This window comes from Rhinoderma darwinii, unplaced genomic scaffold (genome assembly GCF_050947455.1).
Source record: "Rhinoderma darwinii isolate aRhiDar2 unplaced genomic scaffold, aRhiDar2.hap1 Scaffold_4433, whole genome shotgun sequence".
Lineage (NCBI taxonomy): Eukaryota > Metazoa > Chordata > Amphibia > Anura > Rhinodermatidae > Rhinoderma > Rhinoderma darwinii.
Window position 1 is genome coordinate 21,390 of NW_027463890.1, and position 19,838 is coordinate 41,227.

The 19,838-nt window shown below is 42.6% G+C and overlaps 1 protein-coding gene across 3 annotated transcripts in view; it reads left to right on the forward strand.

Annotated features, from left to right (window-relative positions):
• LOC142715457 (contactin-4-like) overlaps positions 1–19,838 on the forward strand; it is a 44,131-nt gene that overhangs the window by 16,553 nt on the left and 7,740 nt on the right. For all 3 annotated transcript variants that reach the window (XM_075848665.1, XM_075848663.1, XM_075848664.1), the window contains 14 exons: positions 4,755–4,850; positions 5,959–6,162; positions 6,327–6,429; positions 7,513–7,697; positions 8,202–8,338; positions 9,008–9,137; positions 9,544–9,694; positions 12,732–12,859; positions 15,087–15,262; positions 15,483–15,603; positions 16,141–16,299; positions 16,771–16,920; positions 17,942–18,012; positions 18,531–18,765. In XM_075848665.1, the coding sequence (XP_075704780.1) occupies positions 4,814–4,850; positions 5,959–6,162; positions 6,327–6,429; positions 7,513–7,697; positions 8,202–8,338; positions 9,008–9,137; positions 9,544–9,694; positions 12,732–12,859; positions 15,087–15,262; positions 15,483–15,603; positions 16,141–16,299; positions 16,771–16,920; positions 17,942–18,012; positions 18,531–18,765 (1,987 nt within the window). In that variant the 5' untranslated portion in view covers positions 4,755–4,813. The remainder of the gene's footprint in view (positions 1–4,754; positions 4,851–5,958; positions 6,163–6,326; positions 6,430–7,512; positions 7,698–8,201; positions 8,339–9,007; positions 9,138–9,543; positions 9,695–12,731; positions 12,860–15,086; positions 15,263–15,482; positions 15,604–16,140; positions 16,300–16,770; positions 16,921–17,941; positions 18,013–18,530; positions 18,766–19,838) is intronic.

The following is a 19,838-nucleotide window of genomic DNA, read 5'->3' on the forward strand; positions in this document are numbered from 1 at the left end:
TGCCCCCTATATACAAGAATATAACTACTATAATACTGCTCCTATATACAAGAATATAACTACTATAATACTGCCCCTATATACAAGAATATAACTACTATAATACTGCCCCCTATATACAAGAATATAACTACTATAATACTGCCCCTATATACAAGAATATAACTACTATAATACTGCTCCTATATACAAGAATATAACTACTATAATACTGCTCCTATATACAAGAATATAACTACTATAATACTGCCCCTATATACAAGAATATAACTACTATAATACTGCCCCTATATACAAGAATATAACTACTATAATACTGCCCCTATATACAAGAATATAACTACTATAATACAACCCCCTATATACAAGAATATAACTACTATAATACTGCCCCTATATACAAGAATATAACTACTATAATACTGCTCCTATATACAAGAATATAACTACTATAATACTGCTCCCTATATACAAGAATATAACTACTATAATACTGCCCCTATATACAAGAATATAACTGCTATAATACTGCCCCTATATACAAGAATATAACTACTATAATACTGCCCCTATATACAAGAATATAACTACTATAATGCTGCTATATAAAAGAATATAACTACTATAATGCTGCTCCTATATACAAGAATATAACTACTATAAGGGCGGGTTCACACGTGGCGGAATTTCACTTAAATTCCGCTGCGGACACTCCGCAGCGTTAATCCGCAGCGGTGCCGTTTGTCCATTGACTTACACTTTAATTTAGCAGTGTTCGTTTAGACGAGGCGTAAAATTCCGCTGCGGAGCATAGGCTGCGGAGCGGAATTTGGTGTCCGCAGCATGCTCTGTCTGTTGCGGAGCAGTGGCGGACTCATGGCGGAATTTCTCCATTGACTTCAATGGAGAGTCAAAATTCCGCAATGAAGTCCGCAGATCTTATGTGTGCTGCGGAGCGTATTGTTTTTACTACCATGACATTTCTTCATTCTGGCTGGACCTATGTATTTCTAGGTCTACAGCCAGACTGAGGAAGTCAATGGGGCTCCCGTAATGACGGGAGCGTTGCTAGGAGACGTCTGTAAATAGTCACTGTCCAGGGTGCTGAAAGAGTTAAGCGATCGGCAGTAACTGTTTCTGCACCCGGGACAGTGACTACCGATCTCAATATACAGCAACCTGTAAAAAACATATAAGTTCATACTTACCGAGAACTCCCTGCGTCTGTCTCCAGTCCGGCCTCCCAGGATGACGTTTCAGTCTAAGTGACGGCTGCAGCCAATCACAGGCCAAGCACAGGCTGCAGCGGTCACATGGACTGGTGCGTCATCCAGGGAGGTCGGGCTGGATGCCGAAAGAGGGACGCGTCACCAAGACAACGGCCGGTAAGTATGAAATTCTTTTACTTTCCCTAGGGAAAGTGCTGTCCCTTCTCTCTATCCTGCACTGATAGGGAGAAGGGAAGCACTTTTCCCGCAGTCCGCAGCAGCTAGTCCGCATCAATTTTCTGCACATTTTGTGCAGATCCGCAGCAGAATCTGCAACGCAGATTCTGTGCGGCATTGATGCGGACAGTTGCGGAGGAAATCCGCCACGTGTGGTCATGCCCTAATACTGCCCCTATATACAAGAATATAACTACTATAATACTGTCCCCTATATACAAGAATATAACTACTATAATACTGCCCCTATATTCAAGACTATAACTACTATAATACTGCCCCCTATACACAAGAATGTAACTACTATAATACTGCCCCTATATACAAGAATATAACTACTATAATACTGCTCCTATATACAAGAATATAACTACTATAATACTGCCTCCTATATACAAGAATATAACTACTATAATACTGCCCCTATATACAAGAATATAACAACTATAATACTGCCTCCTATATACATGAATATAACTACTATAATACTGCCCCTATATACAAGAATATAACTACTATAATACTGCCCCTATATACAAGAATATAACTACTATAATACTGCTCCTATATACAAGAATATAACTACTATAATACTGCTCCTATATACAAGAATATAACTACTATAATACTGCCCCTATATACAAGAATATAACTACTATAATACTGCCCCCTATATACAAGAATATAACTACTATAATACTGCCCCCTATATACAAGAATATAACTACTATAATACTGCTCCTATATACAAGAATATAACTACTATAATACTGCCCCTATATACAAGAATATAACTACTATAATACTGCCCCCTATATACAAGAATATAACTACTATAATACTGCCCCTATATACAAGAATATAACGACTATAATACTGCTCCTATATACAAGAATATAACTACTATAATACTGCTCCTATATACAAGAATATAACTACTATAATACTGCCCCTATATACAAGAATATAACTACTATAATACTGCCTGCCCCCTATATACAAGAATATAACTACTATAATACTGCCCCTATATACAAGAATATAACTACTATAATACTGCCCCCTATATACAAGAATATAACTACTATAATACTGCCCCTATATACAAGAATATAACTACTATAATACTGCTCCTATATACAAGAATATAACTACTATAATACTGCTCCCTATATACAAGAATATAACTACTATAATACTGCCCCTATATACAAGAATATAACTGCTATAATACTGCCCCCTATATACAAGAATATATCTACTATAATACTGCCCCTATATACAAGAATATAACTACTATAATACTGCTCCTATATACAAGAATCTAACTACTATAATACTGCCCCCTATATACAAGAATATAACTACTATAATACTGCCCCTATATATAAGAATATAACTACTATAATACTGCCCCTATATACAAGAATATAACTTCTATAATACTGCCCCTATATACAAGAATATAACTACTATAATACTGCTATATAAAAGAATATAACTACTATAATGCTGCTCCTATATACAAGAATATAACTACTATAATACTGCCCCTATATACAAGACTATAACTACTATAATACTGTCCCCTATATACAAGAATATAACTACTATAATACTGCCCCTATATTCAAGACTATAACTACTATAATACTGCCCCCTATACACAAGAATATAACTACTATAATACTGCCCCTATATACAAGAATATAACTACTATAATACTGCTCCTATATACAAGAATATAACTACTATAATACTGCCTCCTATATACAAGAATATAACTACTATAATACTGCCCCTATATACAAGAATATAACAACTATAATACTGCCTCCTATATACATGAATATAACTACTATAATACTGCCCCTATATACAAGAATATAACTACTATAATACTGCCCCTATATACAAGAATATAACTACTATAATACTGCTCCTATATACAAGAATATAACTACTATAATACTGCTCCTATATACAAGAATATAACTACTATAATACTGCCCCTATATACAAGAATATAACTACTATAATACTGCCCCCTATATACAAGAATATAACTACTATAATACTGCCCCTATATACAAGAATATAACTACTATAATACTGCTCCTATATACAAGAATATAACTACTATAATACTGCCCCTATATACAAGAATATAACTACTATAATACTGCCCGATATATACAAGACTATAACTACTATAATACTGCCCCTATATACAAGAATATAACGACTATAATACTGCTCCTATATACAAGAATATAACAACTATAATACTGCTCCTATATACAAGAATATAACTACTATAATACTGCCCCTATATACAAGAATATAACTACTATAATACTGCCTGCCCCCTATATACAAGAATATAACTACTATAATACTGCCCCCTATATACAAGAATATAACTACTATAATACTGCCCCTATATACAAGAATATAACTACTATAATACTGCCCCTATATACAAGAATATAACTATTATAATACTGCCCCCTATATACAAGAATATAACTACTATAATACTGCCCCCTATATACAAGAATATAACCACTATAATACTGCTTCCTATATACAAGAATATAACTACTATAATACTGCCCCCTATATACAAGAATATAACTACTATAATACTGCCCCTATATACAAGAATATAACTACTATAATACTGCCCCCTATATACAGGAATATAACTACTATAATACTGCTCCTATATACAAGAATATAACTACTATAATACTGCCTCCTATATACAAGAATATAACTATTATAATACTGCTCCTATATACAAGAATATAACTACTGTAATACTGCCCCTATATACAAGAATATAACTACTATAATACTGCCCCCTATATACAAGAATATAACTACTATAATACTGCCCCCTATATACAAGAATATAACTACTATAATACTGCCACTATATACAAGAATATAACTACTATAATACTGCTCCTATATACAAGAATATAACTACTGTAATACTGCCCCTATATACAAGAATATAACTACTATAATACTGCTCCTATATACAAGAATATAACTACTATAATACTGACCCCTATATACAAGAATATAACTACTATAATACTGCCCCTATATACAAGAATATAACTACTATAATACTGTCCCCTATATACAAGAATATAATTTCTATAAAACTTCTATCCTCTATTCATATTTTGTGCGTTGTCTAGTGAATGGCAGAATACGTTTTCTGTGGTTTTCTCCCATCAGTTTATATTCTGATTTTGCAGTTCGATATAATCTTTGAATGTTTCTTCTCTGCAGATCTCGATTCGTTCCAGACCCGGCCCCGCAATACGGTGTTTGTACGGGAGGGACAGGGGATGGTGCTGCTTTGTGGTCCACCTGCTTATTCTGGAGGTGAATCTGGTTTGGTGTCTCTATTTATTACGTATGTTGGAGCGCCCTCTGCTGGTTTTTCTCTGTATTGTCCACTATCACATTGAGATATACATCTATAGGTGGAGCCTCCTTTATATCTGGTCACATGACTTAGTCACTTTAAGGTGTAACTCCGGCAGCTGAGGAGGTTGCTGCCATCTTTCGTGACAATCTTATCAATCACTCGTCACGTCTTCTAATAAGCCCGTGGCTCCGTCCACGTCTGGTAGTACCACAGAGACTAGCGTGCCATTTGATATTCATCTTTCCAATACACTTAGCATTGCTCACCATTTTAAAGATCTCTGTTTTCTGTCAGTGAAATGGAACAAACTTGTTTACATCCATAGGCTGAAAACCCATCCTGACCTAATACTTCTCATCTGAGGGTTTGTTACAATTGTATCAAGTCTATACAATCCTCTGTGACAACTGTCTCTCCTCTCCTGATAGAGAGTTGTTACAATGTGTTAGTGCAGATAAGGGTATGTTCACACGGCCTATTTACGGACGTAATTCGGGCGTTTTTGCCCCGAATTACGTCTGAAAATAGCGCCTCAATAGCGCTGACAAACATCTGCCCATTGAAAGCAATGGGCAGACGTTTGTCTGTTCACACGAGGCGTATTTTTACGCGCCGCTGTCAAATGACGGCGCGTAAATAGACGCCCGCGTAGAAGAAGTGACCTGTCACTTCTTTGGCCGTAATTGGAGCCGCTATTCATTGACTCCAATGAATAGCAGCGCTAATTACGGCCGTTATTGACGCGGCGTTCAAGCGCCTGCACATGCCGGTACGGCTGAAATTACGGGGATGTTTTCAGGCTGAAACATCCCCGTAATTTCAGCCGTTACGGACCCCCGCCGTGTGAACATACCCTAATACGTATCATCTTGGAGTCCAGGCTGTTTAGCTAACTGCGGACTTCTGGATGTAAACGTTTACATTCCTTGACAGCTAGCAGAGATTTTAAAAATGGGGACAAAATGAAAAACAAAAAGTTGTGCAACGTAGCTTCACTAAGTTGGCGTCACGTTATCAATGGCGGCTGCATTGTTGGGTAACAGTCCCCCCGTCTTTACACAGATCTGGTCTATGCCTGGATCTTTAATGAGTATCCGCCATTCGTGCAACAAGACAACCGCAGATTCGTGTCACAAGTCACCGGGAATCTCTACATCGCCAAAGTGGAACCGTCTGACGCTGGAAACTACACCTGTGTGGTAACAAACACAGTGACGAACACGCGAGAGCTGGGGCCCAGCACGCCGCTCACACTCAAAACAGACGGTACGTGGCGAGCAGCGGCGAGCAGCGCAAAGTGAGACAAACTTTTTCTTTTTAAATGAGAAGTTTCGGCTGGAACTTCCGTCATCTTGTAATAAATTGTGTCCTTTCCATGAATGGTCGTTTCCGGTACGCAGCATCTGCTCACTGTTCTCTTCTGTCTACAGGAGTGATGGGAGAATATGAGCCAAAAATTGAGGTGCATTTTCCGGAGTCTGTGGCCGCGGCGAAAGGCTCCACCGCCAAACTGGAATGTTTTGCACTGGGGAAGTAAGTCTCAATTTAGACAAAACGATGTTTACATTTTTAGCTGAGCAATTTGGAAACGTGAGGGTTAAATTTTAAAGAGCATTTCCCCGGAATGAGCCGTAATCCTGAGACGTCTTCTCCTTTTTTTTGATAATTTCCCTAGCAGGTGCTGAGTCACCACCATTAATGCAGCCGCTACAGAGCCAATAGGGATTATCACCCAGCTTTCTATCAACCCTGCATGGTATTTACATCCATGCCATAGTAAAGCATTACACACCTTCATTAGCTATTTTCTGTCTAAGTGTCAGTCTTCACTGCACTTTTGGTATTATATTCATGAACCAGGAGGCACTGGATGAACAATCTTCTAGTCCCCTCCCAGTGAATCTTTACAGAGTATTGACCGTGGATACGTTCGGATACCGGGCGACACATTGTTTAGTCCTGTTCACAGGGGCGGATTACACAAAGAACGTTCCATTAAATTAAGGAAACAGAATGAATTCTTGCTGTTGATTAGTTCAGCCGCACGTTCCAAATTGAGTAATAAAGTTACAAGTGTAAGAAGAAATCGCCCCGAGCACAAAAAACAAAAATGTCACCAAACGTCTAATAATAACAATAATAATAATAATAACATCTAATAATAATAATAATAATAATAATAACATCTAATAAATAGTTTCCATGTTTTTAGGGATCCAATTACTGTTGTTGTCGGGGTCCTTTTATTTACTGTTGTAGTAACCAGACGCAAGTTCCAAATCCTTAGTAATTAGATGATCTTGGGTCGTCCTCCGCAGTCTAGCTGCGAAATGACTAAAAATAATGATCTGTTCCTGGGAAAGCTGGGTGGCAACCAATTTGGGTGCTTTTGCAGTCCCCGTAAGGACTATTCCTGAGTCTTGTAGCGCAAATCACCTAATTTTGCCCACTCCAATTCACTAAGCCGGTTTCCAATCAGGACTCTAGGAAAGTTGGGTGACAACTTTTCTGAATGACGTAATGGCAGCCATGACATAATATTAATCCGTGTCGCTTCATATTTATTATAAAATGATCCCCGCCTGTAAATTTCTGTCTGTATCTTTTCCCCCATAGTCCAGTCCCAACAATCACCTGGAGGCGAGCGGACGGTAAAGCCATATCCCGTAAAGTGCGGCGGTATCGCTCCAGCGGAGTGTTGGAGATTCCAAACTTCCAGCAGGAAGACGCCGGTCCCTATGAATGTGTGGCGGAGAATACGCGGGGGAAGAACATGGTGCGAGGGCAGCTCACGTACTTTGGTATGATTAGGGCATAATAGCAGAATGTGGGGCCGTTATACACTGACTGATGAGGATCCCGGGGTGTGTCAGTCCTGGAGGCATCAAGGGGTTAAAAATCCAATGAGCTTTTTTTGTGATATTTGTTTCTGCAAAAGTGGCTGACTACCAATATGGCGCCAAAAAAGTTGTCACCCAACTTTCCCAGAATCCTGAATGGTAAATATTGTATCAGTATGCAGCGATTGGAGGAGGAGGAATGTATCACTGAATAAAAAGACAGATGTGACATTCAGAAGCATGGGAAAGCCCGTCGGGAGGTATAATGGCGGCCATATTGGTTGTCACCCAGCTTTCTCAGGAGCAGATATAATCGAATTCTTAATGCCATAGACGACTCCAGGATTCTAGTTTTTCTAGTACAGAAATGATGGGCGATATATCTGACTGCTCCTGCAGAGGGGAATTCTGGGTATTCTTGTAAATACATTATAGGATTGAAATGACAATACATTTTAATTGCAGCTCCTCCCGCCTGGATCCAGAAAATCAACGACGCACACATAGCAATCGAAGAAAACATCTTATTAGAATGTAAAGCCAGCGGGCGACCGAAGCCGACATACGCCTGGCTGAAAAACGGACAACGCCTGCAGAGCAAAGTAAGGACTGAGGGGAGATTAGTGGTAAACCGTATCACACATGATGGGATTAGATACACAGCTCAGCCAACATTATCACACATGATGGGATTAGATACAGTGGCTCAGCAGACAGTATCACACATAATAGATTTAGATACAGCAGCTCAGCAGACAGTATCACACATGATAGGATTAGATACACAGCTCAGCAGACAGTATCACACATGATAGAATTAGATACACAGCTCAGCAGACAGTATCACACATGATAGGATTAGATACAGTGGCTCAGCAGACAGTATCACACATGATCGGATTAGATACAGCAGCTCAGCAGACAGTATCACACATGACAGGATTAGATACACAGCTCAGCAGACAGTATCACACATGATAGAATTAGATACACAGCTCAGCAGACAGTATCACACATGATAGGATTAGATACAGTGGCTCAGCAGACAGTATCACACATGATTGGATTAGATACAGCAGCTCAGCAGACAGTATCACACATGATAGGATTAGATACAGAGGCACAGCAGACGGTATCACACATGAGGGCAGCACACTGTCCCTGGGAAGTCGTTTGTTTGGAGGTCGCTCTTTTGTCACTTTCGTGATTGGTCTCTTCCCAGTTTATTTGCTTATTTTGTTAACTCTTCGTTCGCCTTCTTCCTTCCTCAGGGACGTCTTCAGATTGAGCACGGGAGCCTCACCATCACCTCTGTGAACAGTTCAGACTCCGGAATGTATCAGTGCTTGGCAGAAAATAGACACGGGACCGTATACTCCAGCGCTGAGCTGCGGGTTATCGGTGAGAAGTCGTTTATATCTGACGTCTGAATAATACTGAGCCTATTACAGATAAGAATTGTCTCCCTGCGTATCTGAATCTCCCAATAAACATCCCATAATATTCTGTATATAATGGGCTGCCTGGTTTCTACTATCCTGCAGCTCAAGAAGTAACAGGGACCGTAATGGGGTCATTTGTCAGGCCTGAGCACGCTCCATGTCACCAGGGATAGCCAGTGGCAACCCCAACCGAAAAGACAGCAGGGGTGCTGAGAGTGAGGAATAAACTCCAATCATTGGGGGTTAAAAATGCTGGGGTTGGAAAAGTCCTAAAATCTCCAACCATGGCCGGTTGTGAGTGTAGAGTAGTGGAGTTCTCTTCAATTTATAATAAAGTTATGGATTTGATTTTTGCCTTGTTTCAGCGGTGGGTCCGGACTTTTCTTCGGCCTTTGTTAGAAGAGTGACCTTAGGAAAAGTCGGCGGGTTTGTCCTGATTGAGTGCAAACCTAAAGCCTCCCCTAAACCCACCATCAACTGGAAGAAAGGAAGGGACTTGGTGCGGCCGAACTCTAGGTGAGTAGGTAATGAAGCGAGACGAATAATGTTGGATAATGTGTTTTCCCCAGGTCGCAAGGAACAGCTGAGGTTTGAGGCACCAAGTGGGAATCTAATGAAAATATGATTGCCCGCCAAATGCCCGACTCAACTAAGAGGTTGTAGTTTACGTTGCCATAAATGTGACTGCGTATAAAAGACTGGTGAATTGTATCCATGAAGACGACGCCATACGAAATGGATCTTACGAAAGTCCGGAATGTCTTGTTTCCAACCTCAATCTTGATTGAGATGCTACATTGACTTGGCTTCCTCTGTTGGCATTGCCATATCTATGGTGGACTTCCATAAGTTCCTTCAAGGGCACTGGCCAAGAACCTTGGTGCACAGGGAGCCATCCATGGAGAGAGACCCTGATCACTGAGCGCTCATCTCCTCATGATTGGATGTAATGTCTTTGAAGTGTTGGTTTCCAGCTCGGAGGTCATTGCTCAACCGTCTCTCCATTTTCCAGAAACTCGATGTTCACTTGTAACTTGTTTTATGCCATCTGCTGCCGTAATGTGACCATCTGCTGCAACAAGTCTGCAAATGTCTTCACTGGAACCACATCTCGAAAGCTTGTGCTTGATCAGTTTATAATATTCCTCTCCTCACCGTTCCTGGATCATGTTCAAATATGGATCCCGTCCAATAGCTGTCATCTCCACGAGCCGAGGTCACCGGAGGTCCGGACGTGATCTGCCTTCAGCTGTTTGACCTCTGCGTGTTGGAGATTATAAAGCCTGTACGAGCTCTTGTGTTTCCTTCTTCTGTCGAGTTTTACAAAATCCAATTTAGCTGTTTTTTTAGTTAAAAAAAAAAAAAGTATTCACACCCTTGGAGTTTTTTATGTTTTATTTTGGGACGACAGAGAATCACAAATATTACTATTAAACACAAAATAACAGAATGCAAAAGTTTTCACCCCTCCAACTCAGCACTTGGCTGTAATTCCCGGCTTGATTATGTGTGAATTGGTCTCTGTCCGCTTCTCCTCATTCTTCTTTGTTAAAGTGGATGCCCATAAAACCCACAAGTACCCTTCATAGATAAGGAACCTGAACGGGGAATCTCCTTTATTAGACTGAGCGAAGTGCGGCTACAAAAAGTGTCTCTCTCACTCTGGAGGACTTCTCCGCTCCTGCATCACACAGACAGCCCATTGATTTTAATAAGAACTATGTAATGCTTAATTTCACCTGTGGAGGCGCTGCAGGAGAATTAAACACTTGTTGCTGAGTTTCTCCACAGATTCCAAATGATCGCTGAGGGACCCAGCAGTAGAACAACGTGTGACCAACTTATCACTGGGGGACCCTTCTAACAAAAACAGATTGTCCAGAGCAGAGCCCCCCTTAAAGCTAAAGGAATGATTAAACCTACTAGGAGTCAAAGCTGATACACAATAAAACCTGCTAAGGGGAACCTGAGTGACAACCAATATGATCGGCGCTATCACCCATAGCAGGACCGCCGTTCCGGAATCTAAGAGGCCAAGAAACCCAGTAAACCCAACCGTCAACATTACCCTAGACTGAAATGGCTGATAACAGGGAACAATAGATGGTAATAAAAGGCACAGCAAAAGGGGAAACGATTGACCAAATTTAATGTACCTTTAAGCAGAATTTCATGGGATTTTGCATCCGTGTCGATTCCAACGCCCGTCATTGTAATAGCGACTGCTCCGGTTTTGGGGCCCGTTATCTGTTTTGTCGCTGTGGATCACCGTACGAGTCCCTTCATGTTGTTTTGCTGAGACTCATGAACAGAGCAAGACTAATTAATCGTCCGTAGGAGAAATACCGTCTGATGAGAGGCGTCTGACGGGGACGTGTGTTTTTCAAGGCTGATACAGATTTTAGACTCCGGAAGAAATTGCGCGCTTTAGCCAGGGAGTTAATGGCGTTTATTTGCAAACGATCTGCAGCTGTGGCACAGAAAAGACTCGGCGCAGTCCGTGGCTGGGATTTGGCCGGGGATGAATGTCTGTCATTTCAGCGCAGCTATTTCAGTCTCATTAGAAGCTCTCAGAGAATTTTTGTTTAAAACGCATTTCCTGAAGGTTCTCGCCAAAACGTATCCAACGCCGTCCATAATTCTTATTAACCCAATAAATGACTGAATCTTCATAGACTGTGTAGAAAATAGAAGCGTATGGGCACCGATCTGTTCTTACCCTAAAGGGCTCAATGGGCTCTGCTACATAAGAATAAACACATCGTTCTGATTTGGAGTTAATTGTACAATTTAAAGTGAAAACCGTTCAATTTTCAGGTCTATAATTCTGTGCTGATTACTCTCTTTTATATATCTTGATAATGATCGGATCCCCATTTTTCTGAAACAGAGCTCCAAATCCCCTGCATAGACAGTTACATGATAAGACACTGCTGCCTGCAGCCACCACTAGGGGGAGCTCAATACATACAGATATATACAGCTCCCATAGAGTTACATGATAATCTGCTGCCTGCAGCCACCACTAGGGGGAGCTCACTACATACAGATATATACAGCTCCCATAGTTACATGATAATATTCTGCTGCATGCAGCCACCACTAGGGGGAGCTCACTACATACAGATATATACAGCTCACTACATACAGATATATACAGCTCCCATAGAGTTACATGATAACATTTTGCTATATGCAGCCACCACTAGAGGGAGCTCACTACATACAGAAGTATACAGCTCCCTTAGTTACATGATAAAATTCAGTCTACCTTCAGCCACCAGTAGGGGGTGCTTACTACAGATTTATACATCTTTCATTGAACCTTAATAATAAATCTGAGCTCCCTCTAGTGGTGGCTGCAGGTAGCAGAATTTTATCATGTAACTCTTAGTCTATGCTGGGTATTTGGATCTCTGTATCAATAAAACAAAGCTCCCACCAGTATAAAGATAAATTAGGAGATTCCTCACCGAATATTAGTCGAGAAAATGACTTGTTAAAAAGTGGAGGTTCCCTTTAAGGCTCATGATCCAATTGTTTATTTTTGCAGAATTTCAATTTTGGATGACGGAAGCCTGAAGATTTTTAACCTCACCAAAGCAGACGCCGGGAGCTATACGTGTACGGCCACCAATCACTTTGGGACTGCCAGCAGCACTGGAACTCTGGTGGTGAAGGGTAAGTGAGATTTTCACTCATTGGTTTTGATATTATAATGTATAATCTGTCAGAAATAGATGTTTTCTTTCTGTAAGGGGTTGTAGACCATGGAAATACCTTTTTGTTGGAAGGGTCCTCCCATGATTAGGCAATCACAGGGCGTCCCGCTGCTGGAACCCACAATAATCAGCTGTAATCCGTAGAAGAATCCTATCAGCAATTGTTTAGTTCTCCTGCAGCGCCTCCACAGGAGAAATGAAGCATTACACAGTTACCTTTGAAATCAATGAGCTGTCAGTGTAACGCAGTATAAGGCCTCATTTACACGAGCGTGTGCGTTTTGCGCACGCAAAAAAACGCAGCGTTTTGCGTGCGCAAAAGGCACTTGACAGCTGCGTGTGTCATCAGTGTATGATGCGCGACTGCGTGATTTTCGCGCAGCCGCCATCATAGAGATGAGGCTAGTCGACGTCAGTCACTGTCCAGGGTGCTGAAAGAGTTAACTGATCGGCAGTAACTCTTTCAGCACCCTCGACAGTGCATTCCGATCACAATATACAGCAACCTGTGAATAAAAAAAAGATGTTCATACTTACCATGAACTTTCTGCTTCCTCCAGTCCGGTCTCCCGGCCGTTGCCTTGGTGACGCGTCCTGCTCTTGACATCCGGCCCCACCTCCCTGGATGACGCGGCAGTCCATGTGACCGCTGCAGCCTGTGATTGGCTGCAGCCTGTGCTTGGCCTGTGATTGGCTGCAGCTGTCACTTGGACTGAATTGTCATCCCGGGAGGTCAGACTGGAGGAAGAAGCCGGGAGTTAGCGGTAAGTCAGAACTTCTTTTTTTTTTTACACGTTCATGTATATTGGAATCGGAAGTCACTGTCCATGGTGCTGAACCAGTTTAACTCTTTCAGCACCCTGGACAGTGACTGTCTCCTGACGTCGCGTAGCGGAATTTTTTTTGCCGGGTTCGGTCAAAACGAGTTCGGCCGAACCCGGTGAAGTTCGGTGCGCTCATCTCTAAATTCTGACACTCCGTTTGGATGTTTGTAAACAGAAAAGCACGTGGTGCTTTTCTGTTTACATTCAGTTTGACAGCTCTTGCGCGAATCACGCAGTTCGCACGGAAGTGCTTCCGTACGGCATACGTGGTTTTCACGCACCCATTGACTTCATTGATGCGCGAAAAACGGCAAAATATAGAACATGTCGTGAGTTTTACGCAACGCACTCGCGCTGCGCAAAATTCACGCATTGTCTGCACTGCCGCATAGAGTAATATAGGTGAGTACGACACGCGTGAAAAGCACGCGCGTATATTACGCTCGTGTAAATGAGGCCTAATGCTGGGTCCTCCAGAGAGAGACGCTCTTGGTAACTGCTCTCCACTCTGGCTATTGCTTTGTTTACATCTGTGTCTGCCGTCCTAGCGCTGTATGTAATGACGGGCACCGCACCAGAACTCGTCGTACCGCATTATGAGGTCCGTCAGACGCTGGCCGTATCGGTTGTACGATGGATTCAGCAAAGTGTTGTGGCTTCCACTATGAACATACAGCCACATCTATATGGGAAATGTGAACATATCCTAGTAGATGAGGGTCTGGAAAGGGGGGACCCCTGTTTACTAACTGATTTACCTAATAAGGTATTGGATGGTCTATGTCACCACTAAAGGGGCTGTCCAGGATAAGAAAAACATGGCTGCTTTTTTTCCATAAACAGCGCTACATCTGTCCACAGGTTATTTGTGGTATTGCAGCCATGTTTTTCTGATAATGGACAGCCCCTTTAATGCTTTCACGAATATGTCAGCAGAAGTGGAGATTATTTTCATATAGATGTAAAATGCATCAGGGAGGCATATAATGTCTTCATGGTAGGACAGAATATAATAATCAGACAGAAGAATAAACATTTAGATTAAAATTAACAAATGCGATTGTTTGCAAATGTGAAGTCATAAGTCACCTGACCTTTGAGCTAAGCCTCCATTCACAACTGAGCTACTTAAAGGAACACTCCAGACAAAACTGATGGACTGTGTTATGGCCTGAGGGGACGGGGCATGACCCAAGGATTCAAAAACGACCAAAGAAAGAATCCCTGTGTCATGCCCCGCCCACTCAGGTCCTGCACCAGTCAGAAGTCAGTATTGCCTTGAGTGTTCCTTTAAATGTACAAGATAATGTAGAGATCCATGTGAGGTAGATCCCAGCGTGATGTCATCGTCTCTGTTCTCAGATCCCACACATGTTTTGGTGCCTCCTTCAAGCATGGATGTCACCGTCGGAGAGAGCATCGTCCTGCCCTGTCAGGTCTCCCACGACCATTCCCTGGACATCTCCTTCTCCTGGGTCTTCAATGGACAACTGATTGACTTCCAGAAAGATGGAGAACATTTTGAGCGAGTTGGAGGAGTAAGTATGACCCCACCCGGAATGGTCAATAAAAGGAGACTGCGCTCCGCTGTTGTGTTATTAGGTACGGCCACAATATTTCCACTTCTTCTATCACGGAGGTAGAAAAAAGTTAGCGTATATTGTGACCTCAGAGACGTTTCTGTGTCCTGACCTTGTGTATAGTCTGAGCCGCTGCTCTCATCTCCTTATATCTTATCCTAAATGTTTCCATTATCAGCAAGACTCCGCTGGCGACTTAATGATCAGGAGCATCCAACTGAAGCATGCTGGGAAATACATCTGCCTGGTCCATACGAGTGTAGATAAACTGTCTGCTGGAGCTGATCTCATCGTCAGAGGTACAATCAGAGTTATCATACAGTCAATGTTACTATTGTTGTAAAGGGAAACTCCACCCAGAAGCTAAAAATTAATCTCCTGCCCCCTCCCCCAATGTGACTTGGTCTGTGGTCTCCTATGTGGCTACAAACTGATTGCATCCGATCCCATTATCCTATCTATTAATCACGAGAGGGACCGCAATGGGGGCATTTGTCAGGCCTCGGTGCAGCTCCTTGTCACTGCTTGTGTCTGAAGGGGCTCGGAGAATTTTACAGACATGTTTAGACTGTCAAGAAGTTATCATTGTGTCATTCTGGGCTAAGATCCAGGGACCATCCTCACCCTGCTCTATGTCACTTCCAGGGCGATGGCGGTATTGAAGCTACATAGAGTTCTCCTTTAAGACTATTACATTATGGTTAGAATAAGCAGGTTACCTCTCAAGAACAATTGCATGTTGGTTATTCTTATGACCTATGAGGTTCTGCCTGTAGTTCAGGACATGGGACTAGACTTTATGGTGGGATTAATATCCTGAGCTGTGTACTGTGCAGGACCCCCGGGACCACCAGATGCTCTCACTGTGGAGGAAATCACAGACACCACCGCTCAGTTATCCTGGATGCCAGGAGTGGACAATCATAGCCCCATCACCATGTATGTCGTACAAGCTCGGACCCCATTCTCGGTGGGCTGGCAAGCGGTCAGCACAGGTGAGAACAGTCCCTTAATTTCTTGTGCCCCTGGATAATGAGCCTCTGCCCTTCAAAATAATGTGCGTTTACTTAAAGGGCCACTAACCCTAAAGTGCAGCATCGTTATATGAGGAGCGGCTGATATCAGTCACATATATGATGTAACGTATCTGGAGGTTCTCCGCACTGGAGATATGTGACATCAAGTGGGGATCATGGGGGAGGGGAGGTTTCTATACTGCCTGTCCCTCCTCTCATTGAACAACAGACAGTCAGCAGATAAAGTCAGATAACGGGAAGCAATAGATTGTATTCACCTGTCCGACAGTCCGCCTCTCCCCAGGCTGAAGTAGCTGATACCAGAAAGCAATATATTCTACTCACCTTTACAGTCAGCCTACCCCAGCCTGAAATGGCTGATAACAGGGAGCAGTAGAATACATTATCTGCTTCTAGAATAGATGTATATTTGTATCTATGTTATTCTAGTGCCTGAGGTTGTGGATGGACGATCCTTCACATCCACTGTGGTCGGCCTGAGTCCATGGGTTGAGTACGAGTTCCGTGTCATCGCCATCAATCAGATTGGTATCGGAGAGCCCAGCCCCCCCTCCGACAAGAGGAGAACAGAAGAAGCTCGTGAGTAGCGCTCTGTCTGTACAACGCGGAATAAAGGACAAATGTTAATATTCCATTACAAAATATAAAAAGTGAGTAATAAACGAGGACATTGTGGTTTAATAGGGAAATATAATTGACGGCTACATAGCGAGCGCACATTTTATAATGCCAAGACCGCCAGTGCATGCTGGGACCTGTCAATTCATGGCAGTCACAGGTTAAGTGCGCCCGGTCTGGAGTCTGCCTTTCATGTCTGTCTGAATGCAGCTTGACAATGGCGGAGATAACCTTAGAGCAAACCGTAAGATCTGCGAGAAATCAATTCTGTTCAAGATGAAACCCAGGAATGTTATCCCCATACAATAACAAGCGGCTGTGAATGCAGAAGTCCAGACACCGGGGTGTTTATAAAGTAACAGCCTCATACCCAGAGCATTGTACACAGGACTCGGGACTCTGGAAGATGAAGGAGAAGGGAAAGCAGCGCAAACAATTGCCCTCAATTTCTAAATAAAGAAACCTAAAGCTGCAATATCACTTCTGACCACAAGATGGCAGCCATGTTTAATAATACTGAAAGGGGCCCAGAAAGCCCTAGGGACAAGGTGACCCACAATAAGGACCCCCTGGGATCAACGTCTGTTCCCGAAGGAACCACAATGCAAATTGAGTTTTTCTCTGCAGAATGATGCACTAAAGGCACCCGCTGGAAACAAGCGCTGTCAATTGGTTTTAATAGAACAGCCATCCCCGGGAGTAATTATGGCAAAAAGGGAGGTCCTGAGTGTGGGACCCCCTCAAATTCTTTAATAAGCAAAGTGTTCTAAAGTGCTGGGAAAAAGTATTTGAACTGGTTACATATAAGTTAGGGATCCGTTTGCAGCTGAAATAAATCCTTATACCCCACAGAACATACAATTAACCCCATAAATAATGGAGATGATAAAATCTCACCTATGATCCAGACCATCACCGCTGTCCCATAACAGTCTCTGGTATCTGACGCCTCTCACTTGTCCTAATCTCTTCTCTTTGGCAGTTCCGGAGGTGACGCCGGCTAACGTCAGCGGTGGTGGCGGGAGTAAGAGTGAACTGGTCATCACCTGGGAGGTGAGAGCCGCCGTCTATTCCGGGTTCACCATGCGGTTATTCAATAGCCTGAGGTTTAGATGCAGTGACCCCATATTTATCTGTGTCCCGTGGTTTTATACTGGAGACTAATGGCAAGGGGGATGAGAGGGTCCCTCCACTTCCCCCAGACCCCTGACATTGGGATCCCAGAGGAGGGAGAGTGATTTATAAGCAGTTTGATATGGATGGACAATTCCTTTAAGTGCTGGAGAGTCACATGAATAGGTGCGGATCCCTCCAGGTGGCCCTGTAGACTCTTATCACTGTGATCCTTGAGGGGGGAGGGTGATTATTAGCAGTTTGATATGGATGGACAATTCCTTTAAGTGTTAGAGAGTCCTATAAAAAAGCCCCGCTATTTCACGTTACTCCCACATTGCCCTGGGGGGCACAGATTTATACACTGCAGGATTATCCCGCCTGACTTGGATGTGGAGTAGAGCCTGTGCGCTCCCGCTGGTTGTTGCTCCGTGCATTATATGTCTGTGTCTTTTCAGCCTGCACCGGAGGAATTCCAGAATGGCGGAGGGTTTGGTTACGTTGTAGCGTTCCGACCTTTTGGAACAATTAGCTGGATGCAGACAGTGGTGGCGTCAGCGGACTCCTCGCGCTACATTTATCGGAATGAGAGTCTGCCATCTTTCTCTCCTTATGAGGTGAAGGTTGGAGTGTTCAACAACAGAGGAGAGGGTCCCTTCAGCCCCCTGACCGTGGTCTACACTGCGGAGGAAGGTAAGAGCCTGGGCCGGTCATAGGATCTATAGTGATCGGGGAGCTGATCTGTGACCGCATGGCGGCTGCTGCTGCTGAATCTATTGCATTGTTATATTATATTATGTATCATAGTAAGGCCTGATTTACACGAGCGTGTGCGTTTTGCGCACGCAAAAAATGCGGCGTTTTGCGTGAGCAAAATGCACTTAACAGCTCCGTGTGTCATCAGCGAATGATGCGCGGCTGTGTGATTTTCGCGCGGCCGCCATCATTATGACACGCCATTTGGATGTTTGTAGCACGTGGTGCTTTTCTGTTTACATTCAGAGTTTGACAGCTGTTGCGCGAATCACGCAGTTCGCACGAAAGTGCTTCTGTGCGGCATGCGTGGTTTTCACGCACCCATTGACTTCAGTGGATGCGTGATGCGCGAAAAATGCTGAAATATAGAACATGTCGTGAGTTTTACGCAGCGGACACACGCTGCACTGCCCCATAGAGTAATATAGGTGCGTACGACACGCGTGAAAAGCACGCGCGTATATTACGCTCGTGTAAATGATGCCTTAGTTATACTGATACATTATGTCTTAGGCCCCATGCACACCCGACCATAAAAAACCTCCGTTTTTGCAGACCGCAATTGCGGTCCGCAAAAACGGAGCCATTCACTTTCATTGAACACTGACACCTTTCCGTAGCACTAGGGAAGGGTGTCTGTGCCGTGGAAATGTTCCGGGAATTATGGAACATGTCCGTTCTTTTGCATTTTGCGGGCCGTGCTCCCATACTTTGTATGTGAGCACGGCCCGAAAATGCGGCTGTCAGTCGGCGGCCGGCCGTGCCCGCAATCGTGGGCCGTGATTGCGGGCACGGTTGTGTGCATGGGGCCAAATTATTATACTCTGTTATATTATTGTTACATTATATTATATGATACTGAATTATATTATACTATTATAGTCTTAAATAATATAGCAATATAATAATTTATTATAATATAGCATAAGAGTATAATATCATTCCGTATAATATAAAATAATGTAACACTAATATATATAATGTAAAAGTATAATGATATGATATAACGC